This window comes from Xenopus laevis, chromosome 6L, assembly GCF_017654675.1.
Source record: "Xenopus laevis strain J_2021 chromosome 6L, Xenopus_laevis_v10.1, whole genome shotgun sequence".
NCBI lineage: Eukaryota > Metazoa > Chordata > Amphibia > Anura > Pipidae > Xenopus > Xenopus laevis.
The window spans coordinates 54,697,096-54,716,090 of record NC_054381.1 but is presented as its reverse complement, the minus strand read 5'-3'; the positions used below and the strand labels follow the sequence as shown (position 1 = coordinate 54,716,090).

Here is an 18,995-nt window from a genome sequence, read left to right as displayed (position 1 = left end):
GTGAGTGCTGCTAAATACTTGTCTTTATATATATATATATATATATATATATATATATATATATATATATATATATATATATATATATATATATATATATATAATTCCCAATCTGGTGCACTCTCAACCCAATGGCATCAGCCTGGGTGCTGGTCAAAAAAAAGCAATATATACAAAAAGCCGCACTCCTAGGTCTTATTTAGTGAAAAAATATAAAAAATGTTATTCAACGTTTCGGCAACAACACTCGTGCCCTCTTCAGGAATCTGATATATATATATATATAGTGAATAAATATACTATATATATATATATATATATATATATATATATATATGTATTACATAAATACACATTTTGTTATCGTTTATTAAAATGTAACAATCTTCTATAGGATTCTGTGTTATTTATTAACACAGGTGTTAATTGCGCCAGTCCTGTTAAACATAGCAACCAGCAATTAGAACATGATAACAGATATCATATTGGTTAACAAGGCTAACTGCACTGGTACCTTTTAGTACCCAAACTGATATACCTATTTGTATCTTAGTCAAGCCCCTTTCCACTTCACCTGCTCCAGGCTCACTGCATAAAGCTTCTATTCTAAAAATACTATTTTTGCACCCCAAAATATACGCTACCTTTAAGCAGGTATTAAATATGTTCAAGCGCAGCCACAATTTGCTGTGTAATAATTATCTAATGAAGAATATTATGATAAGTAATGCAAATGTTTCAGTTCACTAATTAGAACATTGTGATTGTGCTCAAATATGAATGGACCTGTGCCATTTATTAAAGTTTTTTTTTCCATTAATGAATTATCAGAACCAAATATGTCTCCATAATTAGTGGATATATATAGATTGCATGAAAATGCACTGATCATGAATCATACAATATTTGGAACAGTATCACAAATCTGTACAATCCCTGAGTGATTTTATACCAGGCTGTGTTGAGTTCTGTCACTGGCATGTGCTTATCCTTCGATGTGAGTGACTGACAACCAGCCAACCAGAATGGCAGGCTGTCCCATGGTCTTTCCAAGATCCAAATATAGTTCACAATGTTTGTACCAGGCCTACTAACTTATAGCACCAAGTAGAATTTGCTGGTTACATGTTTGAATACAAATATTTAGCGGGTTTTTTTTTAACTCAAATTTTTCCAGATTTTTTAAAATCTGCAAAAAGCCAGAATCCGAAAATCTGCTTCAGACCTGCTGAGGTTGTGTATAAGTCAATGGCAGAAGTCCCTATCCTATTTTGAAGTTTCTGTGGTCTGTGCTGGAATTAGCCAGAAAATCTGAACTTTTTGGGCAAAAATAAGAAAAACGCAGGCTTTTCAAGAAAAACCCAGAAAAAATCAAGCGATTCGGGGAAAACCCCCTAAAAAATCATACAGTTCAGGTTTTCACTCGATTTTATTGAGTTTTTACCCAAATCGATTAAATCTAGCTTTTTTAATGATAAAGAAGGTAAATTCGGGTATGAGAGTTTGATCGTGCTTTTTCTATTTAAAAAATGATATACATTTAAATTTTAGTAAATAACCCCCTTTAATAAATGATATGTTACTATTGGTTATTATACCTGGTGCAAGCTTTGCCACTATTACTACATTACCCCAACTGAGTTGCCAGGCACACTTTTAGTGAAATTGCTAATAAGTGTACTAGGTGGAGCCATTATTATACTGGGATTCTGGAAAGAAAAATTACATTGTAAGCAAAAGTACATTTGCACTGAAGTTTTGCACTATACAAGCAGCACCTTTAGAGTATATGAGCCCTGTGTGTTTTTTAGGTTTAAGGACACTGGCTCTCGTCATATAAAATGTAGCACTTCTCACTAAGGGGCAGATTTACTAAAGTGGCTAACGCTAGCGTCAATTCACTCAAATCCTCGATTCGTACGATCGGATCTTTGCGTCTATGGCCAGCTTTAGACCTGAGCCTGCAGCCTGTTACATATGTATGTGGCTGACATGAACATGTTCTGAGGACAAAGAAAGCATAGTTCTTTTCAATGAGTACCATACTTCAGTCATACGTGGACTACATTTCCTAAATGTCCTAATTTCCAGCAGCTTGTTCTGATGACATGCTTCAAAGTGGATTGCACATAGATGATTCTGTAGATCTAATTCACATCCAAACAGATTTAATATATGCAAGAGGATCTTTGCTAGATTAGGCTACTCTGGTGGTGGGCCAATTCATGGTTATGCAGTCTTAGTATTTTTGTGCTATTACTAACTAAAAAACCCCAAAAACCTCTAAAAGCTCAAAGCTAATATTGACTTCTACATGACCTCGCTAGCTTTTAGACGGCAAAGGTTTGTATTACTGTTTTTCATGCACAATAGCTTGTGATTTTTTGTGGTTTATTAAAATCCATGATTTTTTGTGCTAAAAATAATAATTCAGGCAAAAGAAAGAATTATGACTGGTAATAACCCAGCCTTTAATGTTAGCTGTATGCAATTTTTCCAAAATCAAATTTTGTTTGTTACCCTTATTAGCAAAGTCTTTTGGAGGGTTCCTCTGTAATGCTGTCAAATTTTTTCCTTATTATTCAGACAGACTAGGAGTATAGGGAGCTTTTAGCATTCATTTTGTCCTAACAAAAGCCCAACTAGAGCATCCAGTATTCAATTTGATAAATCGTACATAACAGTATACAGGTGCACAAATACCTAACATGTATCAATAACTGAGAAGCCATGAGCAAAGCCATAGCTGATTCCTTTCTTTCCAGGTCATGCAACATCAAACTAAGGTGTCTGGTGGGAGACCAGTAACGAAAGGTTTTGCTGCTAATTTATTTTCTTTTTGCTTTATGTGCTTGTTACAGGTGCAATGGGAATGCATAAATCCTAAATACAAAACGAAGAAAAAAAACTACAAGAATTCAGGAATTGTAATTCTCAATCAATGCAAGGTAAGGTGTAAAACCACCAAAACGTTAAAAGCAGAAGCAGTTTATCTTGTAATATATATATATTTAATGATTTATTATTAGAAGAGGCATTTCCAAGTAATGCTTTATATGTCACTTAGATGTGTGTTGTTTTGATCTACAATAGGTAATTGTACTTTGTGTTTGGCATATAGGCCAGTGGGTCTATTATATATTTCTCATTAAACTGTCAGACATCTATCTCTCGCCTAGTTTTCATTTTCATCTCTATCGATATATACGGCACATGGATAAATACTGTATAACCCCTTTTTTGACCTGACCCAGAAAATGTGCAATTTAATTCCCTACAGGGTTAGAGAAACAAATAGGGCCATACTTAGCTTCTAAGGCATCCCTAGTTCCTTATATATGGGCTGGTTTCTCACAGGATTAGAATTTGAGAAAAAAATAATGAATCATAGATTAGGGTGAAAGAAAAGCACAGTGGTTTGTACCTAAATGGCTATTTGTAACTTTAAAAAACAAGCTCATAGGAAGCAGAATACATTAGTTCAAGAAAAGCTATATTAGGGGCTGATTTATCAAAATGTTAGATTAGAGCTCACCAGAAAAAATCACTCACTTTTTATAGAATTCTTAAAATTGTATTTATCCAATGGTAACCTATAACTTTCACCCATTGATAAATATGATTCTAAAAATCCCATAAGAATGAATATATATATATATATATATATATATCAGACCCCACACACACACACAAAATCTTGGAAGGCCTGTGGCAGTAAGTACAGCGACATTCAACATTTGTTATCCCTACATTATACTTTTAAATACCCTGTCACTATCTGTAGGTACAGTATATACATTTCTATTGTTACAGCCTTGCAATGAGGAAAATAATTAGGCAAGAATGGAAAAGAGGGCATACTGGCTAATATTCTGTTTGCAATAGCTGCATTTACCATATAAAATAGAGTTATAAAAGGAGTTAGGGTCATGATGGAATTTATAGAAGATATTGAAAAATCCAAATGCAAGTTTGTTGACTGTGACTTAAGGTGGGAACGCTCTTTCTTTACAGATGCCATATAATATAAGGAGCCAGGAGCACATTCCATATATATTACAATATTTCATTTCCACACCAGGAGTAGAGCAAGGGATGATCAAACATTCCTTTCCATAGCAATTACATTTATACATAACTTAAAAACTATTGGGTATTATTGCTATGTAACATGGAAATTGACATATACATACAAATACTTCTATCAAGCCCTAAGCTCTCCACTGTGAGAACAGAGACCAAGGTTCACATACAGTATCTCTACACTAAGGCTTTCCAGTTTATCCATAAAGGAGTATATGGTTATAAGTATTTCTTTGTTAGCAATAGTTTATTTTGCCTTAAAATTATTAATCAACATACAGTACATGTGCGTGTGGAGATCAATAAGTGATATTTACCCCTTATTTGTAAGTTAGCTATAGGTTGTCTTGTATACATCCCACAACCCTATGGAACACTTAATACAGTAGCTGCCCTTACTGCTAGGAAGAGGTAATTTTTATGACAGTTGAGATTCTAAAACAATTATTGCTGATCTCAGTCAAGGTCTTTAGTTAAAAATACATTTAATACATACAAAGATATTTTATTTAATTTAACTTACCTTTTTAATGTTACATTATGTTCGGCCATGTGTTTTTGAGTTTCCTGAAAGCAGAGATCTTTACATTTTTTGAATGTACTCCCACACCCACCTATAATGGTTAGGGTCATTAGCCCAAAATGAAAAAAGAAATGAAAAGACAGTTATGAAAGCCACCCAGCTTGACTGAAATGTGTAAGACTATGTAAAGGAATATGTTTTTTCTCTTGTTTATGGCACAGATTCTTCATATCCACAAAGCCTCCCAGGAAATATTGTAGGTTAAAAAGCTTACAAACAAAAACAATTCATTTATAGATGAACTGTAAAAAGCAATATTTGTGCTTGATAAAAAAAAATGTAATTATAACAAGTAGTTTGCTTTGTCATGCTGCTGGTGGAGAACAGAAAACAAGATGTATTGATGATAAAAGATGAATAGAATAATTTTGATTTTCTGTTTTACAGCTTTGTTTTATTAATTCAATTAAGGCTAATGCCACATGGGTGCTGAATCAGCTTCAATGCTTGCATTAGTTATCTTTTTTGTCTGCACCCAGAACTTTTGTGTTTGCCCAGGTAAAAGTAGCAGATTTCACTCACTGAATTCTGCTCGTGTACCCACACCCAGGGCTAAGAAGAATGCAAATGCCAGCGTTGAGGCTGATTCTTGGCCTGTGCTTTTCCGCCTCATGTGACACATGTTTTTTTTTAACTCCAATATCTATAAATATATGGTAAGCAATTGTATGTGGATCATGAACTAAACAGAATATGCCTTTGCTGCTTTTTCTAGATCCACAAGATGCATTCGTTTTTAGACTACATCATGGGTGGCTGTCAGATACAGTTTACAGTAAGTACATAATACTTTTGTTTCACTGTATTCACAAATAATGACGGATAAGCTGTTTTGTAACAGCCCTGGGGCAGCCTTTCGGATGTGGGTTTAAGTGCAAACTTTACACAGTCTACATTTTTAAAAGAATCTGACTGTCGAGCTTAAAAGAAATGGATGTATGTACAGAGAAAAGAAACAATAGATGACTGCTTATATTACTAGTAGTTCCTACAGTATTGAGATCATTCGCAACCAAGTATATTTTAGGTAGCAACAAAGTCTATATTTTACAACACAGTCATTAGTTAAGAACTTCATTTGGCCACATTGTACCTACAAACATCTGTCATGCAAATTCATAGACTGAAAACTTAGTCAGACTGGCCTATGTAAATAGTCCCTGTGGACCCCATTGTAGGTCAATACCCATTGGCCTTTGGTTTAAATGATTCAGCACACTCTAATAAAGTGACTAAGAGATGGTAGTCTCTGTGCTATCTAGTTTTTCACGGTGCTTGCTCCATAGGTCATAGTCCACTAGGTATATAGGTAGTTTAGTCATATTATTAGGCTAGGCCAAGAAGTAGTGCCTGTGCACAAAGGGAAGTTAAGTACTTATTTTACTACTTTTTGCATGTGGGGCTATTTTGTAAAGTTGTTGGTTTTGGCCTCCAACCATTTAACCCTAATTGGGATACTTCAGAGCTAGTAATTGTTTTTTGTTTGCACACATATATGCCAGTCCAGATTACATAATATTACAAACCAAACATTTGTCAGACTGAACAATATATGCTATGTCATTTGTAGTATATATATTTATATACTGTATATATATACTGTGTGTATATATATATATATATATATATATATATATATATATATATATATATATATATATATATATATATATATATATATATATATATATATAAAAACAGTGCTAGGAACCGGCACACAACTCTCCTCAGTACTAGTAGCCGGGTGCTAACCAAGAAATCATGCATCCAATGGAAAATTAGAGCACTCACATAACAATTCAGATCCGATTTTGCTGATGTGTAGTAAAAAGTAGCGTGAACTGAATTGTTGCCACGAGTGCTCTCATTTTCCATTGGATATATATATATATATATATATATATATATATATATATATATATATATATATATTATGTAAGAGTTTGGGTAGCTGGGATCAGTTTTCCTGGGGTAACACAGCCCACGGCACAAGCACAACTCATGAGAGTATAGTCTCTTGCTGGCAGTTTATGGTCTCTTGCAGAAAAATAATAAACAAAACAAACAATTCAAAATAAAATCCTTGCCACTTAATGGGCTTCTAACTAATACAGGTCAGTTTTCCTAACTAACCAGGAGAAGGCCTACCACCTGTCTCCCCAAAACAAAGAACATACAAGAAGATATACAATCCCAAACCTTTTTGGTGATTTCAGTCCCTCTCACACAGGCAGCTTTCCTGTGTCTTTTCCCCAGCCAGGAACTCTCCACTCTGGCTTGAGCTGCCTGTTTAATTAACCACCTGAGTTACCTCAGGACAACTCAAAACACCCGGGCTGGACTAGCAGTCCCGGAACCACTCTGTTAGGAACCTGGGGCATAAATAAGCTCCGTCCTGGACTTTCCAGTAGTGACCTCACCACATACCCCCCCTCCTTGTTTCAACCCAATGGTTGGAACAACTGAGGCCCAAAAGGAATGAACCCGGGACAGGGCATCAACATTGCCCATTTCTGACCCGGGCCTATGTTTCACCGTGAAACAGTAGTCCTGCAGCGTGAGGAACCAACGATTCACTCGTCTATTGGTCTCCTTCTTTTGGGCCATCCATTTTAGAGGTGCATGGTCAGTAATAAGGTCAAATTTTCTGCCTAAGAGGTAATACCTTAAGGCATCTAGGGCCCATTTTATGGCCAAACACTCCTTTTCAATTGTGGCATACTTCCTCTCACAGTCATTGAGCTTCCTGCTTAAGTACACCACTGGATGCTCTTCCCCGTTATAAAGCTGGGATAATACTGCCCCTAATCCCACATCTGATGCATCTGTCTGGACCACAAAGTCATTTGAAAAATCTGGGGAATACAAGACTGGTTGTGCACATAACGCATCTTTGAGGGCCTGAAAAGATTTTTCTGCCTCAGGGGACCACTTGACCATGACAGAGTTTTTTCCCTTTGTTAAGTCTGTTAAGGGAGCAGCCAAGGTGGCAAAATGAGGAATAAACCTCCTGTAGTAGCCAGTGATACCCAGAAAAGCTCGAACCTGCTTCTTATTAAGAGGGCGTGGCCACTGTTGAATGGCTGCTGTTTTATTTACCTGGGGTTTTACCACACCTCTGCCAATGGTGTAACCTAAATACTTGGCCTCCTCCAAACCAATGGCACATTTCTTGGGGTTGGCAGTAAGGCCTGCTTTACGGAGGGAATCCAACACAGCCTGAACTCTGTGCAGGTGAGACTCCCAATCTGTACTATGTATCACCACATCATCTAAATATGCAGCCGCATACTGTTGGTGAGGTCTTAATATTCTATCCATGGCTCTTTGAAACGTGGCAGGGGCATTTTGTAGGCCAAAGGGCATTACTCTGTACTGGAAAGAACCGCCTGGAGTGACAAAAGCAGTTTTTTCCTTGGCCTGTTCCGATAATGGTATCTGCCAATACCCTTTTGTTAAATCTAACGTTGTCAGATAACGAGCAGTACCCAGCCTGTCTATGAGCTCGTCTACCCTAGGCATTGGGTAAGTGTCAAACTTGGATACTGAATTAAGCTTGCGAAAATCATTACAGAACCGCCAGCTACCATCTGGCTTAGGAACAAGAACAATCGGGCTAGACCAGTCACTATTGGACTCTTCAATTACCCCTAAGTCAAGAATTTTTGCCACTTCATCAGCCACAGCTTTTCGTCTAGCTATGGGAATCCTATAGGGTTTGAGTTTAACACGCACTCCTGGCTCGGTTACAATCTCATGCTCAACAACGGGAGTCTTTCCTGGGAGGTCAGAGAAAGTATCCCTATTCCTCATTAAGAATTCTTTTACCTCCTGTTTTTGGGAGGTGGACAAAGTTTCTGCAATGGTAACCTCAGGGACCAGATGGGCCTCGTGAGTGTCCTTAGAAACAGCATAGGCTGGTACTGCAATTAATGATACCCTGTCTTTCCAGGGTTTAAGTAAATTAACATGATAAATTTGTTCTGGCTTCCTCTTGCCAGGTTGGTGTACCTTGTAATTTACCTCCCCAACTCTCTCAATTATTTCAAAGGGTCCCTGCCATTTTGCAAGGAACTTACTCTCCACCGTGGGGACCAAAACTAGTACTCTGTCTCCAGGTGAAAAGACACGTATTTTAGCATTACGGTTGTATATCCTTTGTTGGGCAGCCTGGGCTTGGGCCAAGTTTTCTCTTACAATGGGCATAATTGAAGCAATTCTGTCTTGCATTTGTGATATGTGTTCAATTACACTCCTGTGGGGTGTCACTTCCCCTTCCCAGGTTTCCTTAGCTATGTCTAAGAGCCCCCTAGGATGTCTCCCATAGAGTAACTCAAATGGAGAATAACCTGTAGAGGATTGGGGAACTTCCCTAATAGCAAACATAAGATAGGGTAAAAGGCAATCCCAATCTTTCCCATCTTTGTCCACTACCTTTTTCAACATACTTTTTAGGGTCTTGTTAAAACGTTCCACAAGACCATCTGTCTGAGGGTGGTAGACAGAGGTTCGCAATTGTGAAATTTTAAACAATTTACAGAGTTCCTTAGTTACTCTGGACATGAAAGGGGTACTCTGGACATGAAAGGGGTACCCTGATCGGTGAGGATTTCTTTAGGGATCCCAACCCTACTGAACACATGAAGCAATTCTTTGGAAATGGTTTTAGCAGAAGTGTTGCGCAAAGGAATAGCTTCCGGATAGCGAGTGGCATAGTCCATGATCACTAAGATATATTGGTGACCCCGGGCAGATTTTAACAAAGGGCCCACCAGATCCATGGCTATTCGCTCAAAGGGTATTTCAATAATTGGTAATGGGATTAAGGGACTACGAAAATGTGGCCTTGGAGTGGAAATTTGTCAAACAGGACAGGACTCACAGTAATCCTTTACCTGCTGATATACACCAGGCCAAAAGAATCTCTGCAAAACTCTTTCGGTAGTTTTTTTCACACCCAAATGTCCCCCCATTACATGACCATGGGCAAGATCCAACACCATTTTTCTGTATGGTTTGGGTACCACTAATTGTTCAATCACCTCATTTGATTTTTTTTGATACTTGGTACAGTAGATCCCCTTTTAAAGCAATGTGAGGATAGGATAACCTGAGCCCTGGCTCAATAGGTTCCCCGTCAATTATTTTCACATTTTCTCTAGCTTTTATAAGGTCAGGGTCTTTTAACTGTTCTGTACCGAAATTCTCTTTGTGTACATTCAAATCAGAGAAATCCACAACACTGTCAATAATACCCGACTCACTGGTTTCCCCACTAGGGTTTTGACCATCTTCAGGGTCCTCCAAGTCTCCTGCTAATACAGAGAAAGGGAAAGCTGGGGTTTCCTGAGGAGAATCCTCTGAACCTGTTAGTTCTGAATTTTCTATGGGCACAGGTCCTTCAACCACTGCATCAGAGCAGGGAGAAACTGATTGATTCCAGAGATCCCAAAACTGGGGAAAATCCCTCCCAATTATTGCATCATGCAACAGGTGTGGTACTACCCCTGCAGAGTAAGTCACTGTACCAAGGCCCGTTTTAAACTTTAGGGTTGCCACAGGATACTCCCGTGTGTCACCATGAATACAAACCACACCAACCCTTTTTGACTGGAACTTAACAGGGCCTACGGAGTCTAACTTTACCAAAGTGACTAGACTACCGGAGTCTAGCAATGCAAGCAATTGTTTCCCATTCACACTCACTTTACACATTTGCTTTTCCTGAACCGGCACCGCAGTGCAGGCAACCGTAGCAAACATGGACTGGCGTCTATTCCTGGAAGAAAAATTACATTGCATGGGATCATCAAGCAAAGGGCAATTTGCTGCAATATGACCAAAATCAAGGCAACGGAAACATTTAACAGTCTCGGAATTAAACCTAAGAGTCTCAGACTTTCCAGTTTTAGATTGCCAACCTCCCGGGTTTTTGCCAAAATTCTCTCCCTTTAAGGGTGATTTACTTTTACCACCACCCGTGTCCCCATGAACAGTCTTACCCGTTGCCAGGGTGTACCTCCCTTTCAGGTGTGGAGCCCGGAACGATGCGGGAGGGGTGCCAAAGTTCTCAGCGGCAAAGTACCTTTCCACTAACTCCACAAGGTCATCTGCAGTTTTAGGGTCTCCATGGGTCACCCATTTGCGCAGGGCAACAGGAAGGGACCTCAGGTAGCGATCCAGTACCACCCTATCAATAATCTCAGGTCCAGTCAAGGACTCTGGCTGCAACCATTTTTTCACCAGGTGGATCAGGTCAAACATCTGGGAGCGTGGAGGCTTCTCCGGGTGATAAGCCCAGCTGTATACACGTTGGGCACGAAGCGCCAGGGTAACGCCAAGGCGGGCCAGAATCTCTTTTTTCAGTTTCTCATAATCCTTGGCAGTAACAGAGTCAAGATCAAAATATGCTTTTTGCAATTCACCGGTTAGCAGGGGTGCCAAAAGACCTGCCCACTGCTCTTTAAACCAACCCTCTCTTTCGGCGGTCCGCTCAAATGTAGTGAGATATGCCTCCGGATCATCCTCTGATGTCATCTTTTGGAGGAAGCGGCTTACATTGATTTTGGGTACATTGCTATGTACTACTGCAGGTGGCTCCTGGGGTCTCTGTGCCAACTGTTGGACCAATCCTGTCAGTACCTGCCGGTCTTCCTCTGCATCTTCTGCCAGCTTTTTAAACATGGCCATCATCTGCTGTTGCTGTGCCTGTTGTTGAACCATTGTCTGTTGCTGCAACTGTAGGACCAGCTCCTTATGGCGGGCTTCCGCTTGCTGCTGTGCCTGTTGCTGGGTGGCATTAGACAGCATTAACTGTTTCACAATCTCCTCCATGCTGCACAGTTCTTATGGGATAACTACCCCTTTAATTCACAGTCTCTGCAATATTATACTGCCTTTTGTTGCTTTATTTTGTGCCAGAGCACCCTCCACCATATGTAAGAGTTTGGGTAGCTGGGATCAGTTTTCCTGGGGTAACACAGCCCATGGCACAAGCACAACTCATGAGAGTATAGTCTCTTGCTGGCAGTTTATGGTCTCTTGCAGAAAAATAATAAACAAAACAAACAATTCAAAATAAAATCCTTGCCACTTAATGGGCTTCTAACTAATACAGGTCAGTTTTCCTAACTAACCAGGAGAAGGCCTACCGCCTGTCTCCCCAAAACAAAGAACATACAGGAAGATATACAATCCCAAACCTTTTTGGTGATTTCAGTCCCTCTCACACAGGCAGCTTTCCTGTGTCTTTTCCCCAGCCAGGAACTCTCCACTCTGGCTTGAGCTGCCTGTTTAATTAACCACTTGAGTTACCTCAGGACAACTCAAAACACCCGGGCTGGACTAGCAGTCCCGGAACCACTCTGTTAGGAACCTGGGGCATAAATAAGCTCCGTCCTGGACTTTCCCAGGTATCCTAGTAGTGACCTCACCACAATATATATATATACAGGTATGTGACCTGTTATCCAGAATGCTCCGCACCTTTCTGGATAAGGGATTGTTCCAACCAACTTGTTTACAAAAAAATTATTTAAATATTAAATAAACCCAATAGGTTTTGACTCCCGTAAGGATTACTTAATCATTGTTATGATAAAGTACACAGTACTTTTTTAATACTATAGAGAAAAAAATGTTTTGATTAAAATGGAGTCTATTTGGACCTTTCTGGATAATGGGTTTCCAGATAACTGATTCCATGCCTGTGTATGTTTATTATATACAGGTTCAGGTTATTCATGGCACAATGGGACTACAGCTTCAGGCCTCTTTACAAAAAAACAGCCATTTCATTAAGACTTCAAAGAGACTTCAAACCCTAATAGAGCTGGACCAACCCTAATATTATGTGTAAATTTTGTCTGTGTGCTTTTGTTCTGAATTTAAGTTATTATCATTGTGTGGTTGTATAAGCAAAAGCTGTGATCTGGTGTGAGCACACTTCGGGGCAGATTTATCAAGGGTCGAAGGGAAATCGAGGGAATTTTTAAAGTTAAAAAATTCGAAATTTGAAGTTTTTTTGGATACTTTGACCATCGAATAGGCTACTACGACTTCGACCTTCGATTCAAAGTAAAATCGTTTGTCTATTCGACCATTCGATAATCAAAGTACTGTCTCTTTAAAAAAAACTTCGACTTCAATACTTCAATCCTGCCGAAGTGTTATGTTAGACTATGGGGACCTTCCAGAGCATATTTCTACGTTTTTTGTATTCAAAGGAAAATCGTACGATTGTACGATAAAATCGTTCGAAACGTATGATTCGAAGTACGTTCGTAATACGATCGTACGATGCAAAGAAATCCTACGAATTCGACTTCCAATTTCTTAGTATTCAATTCCATGGTCGAATTTCAAAGTATTTTCCACTTCGAAATTCGACCCTTGATAAATCTGCCCCTTCATGTCTGTACTGATAATGTTCCCCTGCCATTGCACAGACACATATATAGCTATATATACATGTGAGTTGCTTGCATCTTGGTTGCATTTTACTACAATATTTTTTCCTGTCTCATGCCAGGTCTGATCTGGTATCAGTTTTATGTTTTAATATGGCTCTACTGAATATAGCAATAACAATACTTTTAAGGTAATTTTCTCCCCAGTCAATAATAACACCAAAAAATTAATTGGTTATTATAATGCCAGGTATAAGGAACTATTCTAAGCACTGTTTAGTGAATCTGGCTCAATGTGTTTTATGCTTTTTATAAGAAAAACAAACGTGTCATTTCCAAAAAGATAAGCAGCTGCTGCGGTATAAAGGGTGTAGATAGAAAAAAGAAATATCAAAGAGTTGGGAGCTGAAGGCAATGGCATTTCTGTTAATGTGAAGCTCTAATGAGTGCTTCTGTGCTACCCTGCTGGTTCCTTTGTTTTCTCTATAGTACTCTTGCAGTTCTTAGTTATAATAACTAGTAAAGCCACTACTGATGCACCATTTTTCTTAAAATATTTCTAAAGCATGGCCCTTTTGTTAGAAGAAAACAGTCAATATGACTGCTCTTTTAACATTCCAGATCTGAACCTTTTAATGGGTGTTTTCGTCTATCATGCTGGGTGTGTGTTATGTGAGGCTTGACAGTCCTTAGATTTTTCTTTCTCAGTAACGTAAAGGACTCCCTAATTAGTAAGGGTTCCATGGTCAAAATGTCACGCTAAATAGGACATATTCAGTTATTCATAATGTAGATATTTAATAGAATTAAGCATGTGTTGCAATATGATTCAAAATGATAAAAATCTTTGGCCCCAATCTGTTAATTGGGGCCAGCATGCTTATTAATTTTGTTCCCCTGGTGACTGTTAATAATGGAATGAAAAAAAGTTAATGTAATGATGTAATGATTTAGGGGCCCATTTATTAAAATTTGATTTTTTTGTGGTCAAGGTTTTAAGGGGGAAAATCGAATTTTTCATAGAAAAATAAAATCTCGAATTTTTTGAAATTTATCATACCCCAAAGCTGCTAAAAATTCATCCCAAACCAATCGATAATTCGATAAAGTCTAGTTTTCGTATGATACGAATTGGCACTGTCGCTCCAATTTGTGGAAAGGAGTCAAGTTGGGTTTTTTAAAGTTTTAGCAAATAACCACCTTAAAATATAATTGCATGACCACCTTGAACTTCATTACATAATACTAGTAATGGGCGAATTTATTCACCAGTCGCAAATTCACAGCGAATTTCCATGTTTCGCCGCTGGCAAATAAATTTGCAAGATTGCTGCGACAATTCCAACGCCGGTGACAATTCGCCCATCACTAAATGATACACATCTCTGGCTTAATAAGTACAATGTTTGTTTTCCATAGGTAGCTATTGATTTTACTGCATCCAACGGTGATCCTCGAAACAGCTGCTCTCTGCATTACATCCATCCCTACCAGCCAAATGAGTACCTAAAAGCCCTTGTTGCTGTGGGAGAAATATGCCAAGACTATGACAGGTAAAATACATTGATATAAATGCTGGGTATTTACATGTTTCTGGAATTGTATACTCTGTCCAGAGACCTTTGTGAACCTCCATACAGGGCCGGATTTACATAGCGGGCACCCCTAGGCCTGCTCTCGTTCGTCACCCCTCTCCCCTCCCTTTTATTCACTCAAATTTTCATCATGGGGACCAGCGCAATGGGGATTGGAGCACAGGAAATGTAAAAAACTATTGTATCTCCTGCAGAACCCCAGGGTTTTTGAACCAATGTGGGTGTGGTTGGGCAGCATGCCGCCCCTAAAATCCAGCCGCCATAGGCCCGGGCCTTGGTGGCCTTTCCACAAATCCGGGCCTGGCTCCATTTATAATGATTTATTACTAATGTTAGTGTTGTGATACTCAGGCTCAAAGGAAAGTCATACAAAAGATAAGTTCTCTATTTCATGATGGTCAAAAGTACACAGTTTAATGAAAAACAAGATGTGAAGTATCACACTTAATTTTCAGTCATTTTTAGAATCCTCAAACAATTCTCATGCTAAAGTAATGATTTTATGTAATAAATGTAGGTCCAAGAGGCTCAGTATAAAAGTCACTAGGGTATGTTTTTTTTTGTGTGGGGGCTATTTATCATGCTATGTAAAAAAACGGCAATTAAATTCATAACACGTAGCCGCATAAAAAAAACTGTGTAATTATTTTCAGCAACCGTAAGCAGCAACTTGAAATGCTATGGTAAAATATATGATTTATCCATCACGCATTTTTTTCCAGAGTGACTTCCACCAGAACTTACTTGCCCCTTTAATTTTTCCCATTTACTTTAATGGATTATGCAAGTGGTGTAAAATAACAGCATCAAATCAGGCAGCGTAAAATAAAACATACACTTTGATAACTGGCAAAGAAACCATGATTAAGTTGAATGCAAGCATTTAATTGGTCACCACGAGTTACTGCCCATGGGCAAATTTGCCCAGTGTTCATAAAGAAACCCCACTGTGTTTGGCATTTTTATGGCTTTATTGTGAGCATCAAGTGATTGGAAATAAGTAATGTTGTCTCATTTATACAGTGCATTGTACTTTGGTAGATGTATACAATGACATAAGGCTGAATCAAATAAAATAACACAGATATGAATCACAGTGAGACTGGACATTGTGTTCCAGAAGCATTTAAATAAGTACTTGCTCTTTGACTAGTTAGCATTCAGTAGAGGATGTAGAGTATAAAGACAATATGTGAGTTGATAATTCCAGGTATAGCAATGTACAGATGCAGCCACTTTGGTTTGTCTGTTTGACACAGAATAACTAAACACAGATATCCCATTTATCTCATTTAACACAGAAAACTGAGTCACAACATCCCATCTAATTAAAGCATTCACCATTGTTCACAATGGTGCTTTGGTATGCTAATGGAAAGGTTAAATGCATTAAATGAGTTAAGATGACTTTAGATAACGCAGTTTCTTCAATTAACCATGAGTCATGACGCATTTATCTCACAAATCCAAGTGGCTTCATCTGTATTCATATTTTTCTTTAAGTACTGTTCTGTTATAAAATTGTGTTTTGTTCCTGAGTACTTTTGACTAAACAAGTAACATAACAACAACAAAATAAGCATAAAGAAATCCCAGCCTCCATACACACACCCCTCCCTACTTTTAATTAAATTCTATATACCCATACCTATACTAACTATAGAGCTTAGTATTGATATTATGTCTGTCCAAAAAATCATCCAAGCCATTCTTAAAGGTATTAACTGAATCAGCCATCACAACATCACCCGGCAGTGCATTCCACAACCTCACTGTCCTGACTGTGAAGAACCCCCTACGTTGCTTCAATTGAAAGTTCTTTTCTTCTAGTCTAAAGGGGTGGCCTCTGGTACGGTGATCCACTTTATGGGTAAAAAGGTCCCCTGCTATTTGTCTATAATGTCCTCTAATGTACTTGTAAAGTGTAATCATGTCCCCTCGCAAGCGCCTTTTTTCCAGAGAAAACAACCCCAACCTTGACAGTCTACCCTCATAATTTAAGTCTTCCATCCCTCTAACCAATTTAGTTGCATGTCTCTGCACTCTCTCCAGCTCATTTATATCTCCCTTAAGGACTGGAGTCCAAAACTGCACTGCATACTCCAGATGAGGCCTTACCAGGGACCTATAAAGAGGCATAATTATGTTTTCATCCCTTGAGTTAATGCCCTTTTTTATGCAAGACAGAACTTTATTTGCTTTAGTGGCCACAGAATGATACTGCCCAGAATTAGACAATGTGTTATCTACAAAGACCCCTAGATCCTTCTCCTTTAAGGAAACTCCCAACACACTGCCATTTAGTGTATAACTTGCATTTATATTATTTTTGCCAAAGTGTATAACCTTGCATTTATCAACATTGAACCTCATTTTCCAGTTTGCTGCCCAGTTTTCCAGTTTAGACAGATCACTTTGCAAAGTGGCAGCATCCTGCATGGAACCTATAGTTCTGCACAATTTAGTATCATCTGCAAAAATAGAAACAGTACTTTCAATGCCCACCTCCAGGTCATTAATAAACAAGTTGAAAAGCAAGGGACCTAGTACAGAGCCCTGCGGTACTCCACTAACAACACTGGTCCAATTAGAAAATGTTCCATTTGAAACCACTCTTTGTAGTCTATCTTTTAGCCAGTTCTCTATCAAGGTACAAATACTATTGATGATATGCTTGATCCTATTAATATATCTTTGTATGAACTGATGTGAGAAACCCATTTTGCTTGGTTTGTTTTCATGTTAGTATGTATTTTTGATACTGTAAATACAGACTGGCTCTGTTTTTGGTCTGTTGACTAAATATACTTTGCAGGGATTACATAATGTACTGCTGTGTGAAATCAATTTTCAAGTTGAGGAAAAGCCGAAAGCGGCAGGTTTTACTGTTCCTAGGCTGCAAGAATGAAATCCCTTTTCTATATGAAACAAACTTCAGCCTTTGTGGATGCAGACAATCTGAATAAACCTTTCTTTGCTCCTGTGCACCTTTCTCAAAGAGAACAAATAAATATCTCAAACCAAAGTTCAAATTCTCTTCCCAGCTTAAAGTGAAATCCAAAAGTCCCCCAATGCCCACCCCAGCCCAGAGATATTTACTTCTTACATGGCTAAAAGCCATACTTACTTCCTACATATCTGGGGTGGCACAATCCTTTTACAGGCTAATTACAAATGAAAACAGTACTCCAGCCTATGGAAGCATCATGCTCCCTCCAGCCTAGAATGATTGACCCCTCTGCAAAGGAGCCTTTAGCCATTTTGAAGTGACAACTCATTTACGTATCGCTGGGATGGGGACGGCTTTAAGGGACTTTTGGGTAATAATATTTAGGTGCTGCAACTCTTTAGTAATAGCGAAACATTCCTGTGTATTTTCTTAGGACTGTGTCAGTATTTAATTAATAAAAGTGGGCCCTGCTTACAAGAACAACCTAAAGGGACGAGCAACAGCTGAAAAGAATTACTAGTGATTCTCAATTGTCTATGAACTGATAATTCATGGAGCATCAAAAAGGCAGAGCAAGTGGTCAAGAAAATAGAGAAAATGACCAAGGCTATATAACAGGTTTTTGGGCTATTTAAGCAAAAAAAGGGTTAATTCCAGCTATAGGCACAGAGCATGTGTTACATTGGACTCTAACACACCAGGATGGGCCTTCACAAAATGGAAGAAATTTAGGTATGGTGTAGTACAACTACAACTCCCATCAGCTACTGTGCCTGAAAGATAAAGTACAAGGGCACCCGGAGGTTCTTGCAACTAAAATAGAACAGTTTATTTGTCCAAGACAAATGATCCACAGGTTTGGTACTTACAATCAGAGGCCACAGCAGATAATCATGACATGACTACATGTCCCTAAGAGTCAGTACAGTGGAACTTCCCGAGGCAACAGTGTAACACCTGGATAGGTACACCCTCAGGATCTCAGCAACTTGACATGTATCCCCACACAATGGATCAGGGAACTCACTAGCCCTAATTCCCTACTAGGCTGTGTCCCTATACTACAGACCAGTCTAGCCTGAGAGGAGAGCTACCTCCTTACTATCCCTCCTTGTTGGAGCCAAGCTGCTCTTGCTACTTAACTTACCTATCTTACTCTCCTAGAAAGGTAGTATCCTATCTCTAACTGGTCTCATTTACGGGGTCCCTGCTCCCTCTATGGCAGAAAGGCTTTACTGGGCCTTGGTGTACCCAGGCTCCCTGGAAACATAAAGCTGGGTCAGCAACCAGAAGCCAAAGGGGAAAATCCACCACTTCTCACTCACTATACCAAAGTGTGACAGGAAGTGGGCACAAGGCCTCTTGGCCAATAACTG

General features: G+C 38.8%; 1 protein-coding gene across 1 annotated transcript in view; it reads left to right on the top strand.

Moving 5' to 3' along the window:
- The window catches only part of cpne4.L (copine IV L homeolog), a 198,815-nt gene that overhangs the window by 158,035 nt on the left and 21,785 nt on the right, over window positions 1-18,995 (top strand). Inside the window, exons 9-11 of the mRNA XM_041566046.1 lie at window positions 2,862-2,948; window positions 5,382-5,441; window positions 14,494-14,627. Of these exons, the coding sequence (XP_041421980.1) occupies window positions 2,862-2,948; window positions 5,382-5,441; window positions 14,494-14,627 (281 nt within the window). The remainder of the gene's footprint in view (window positions 1-2,861; window positions 2,949-5,381; window positions 5,442-14,493; window positions 14,628-18,995) is intronic.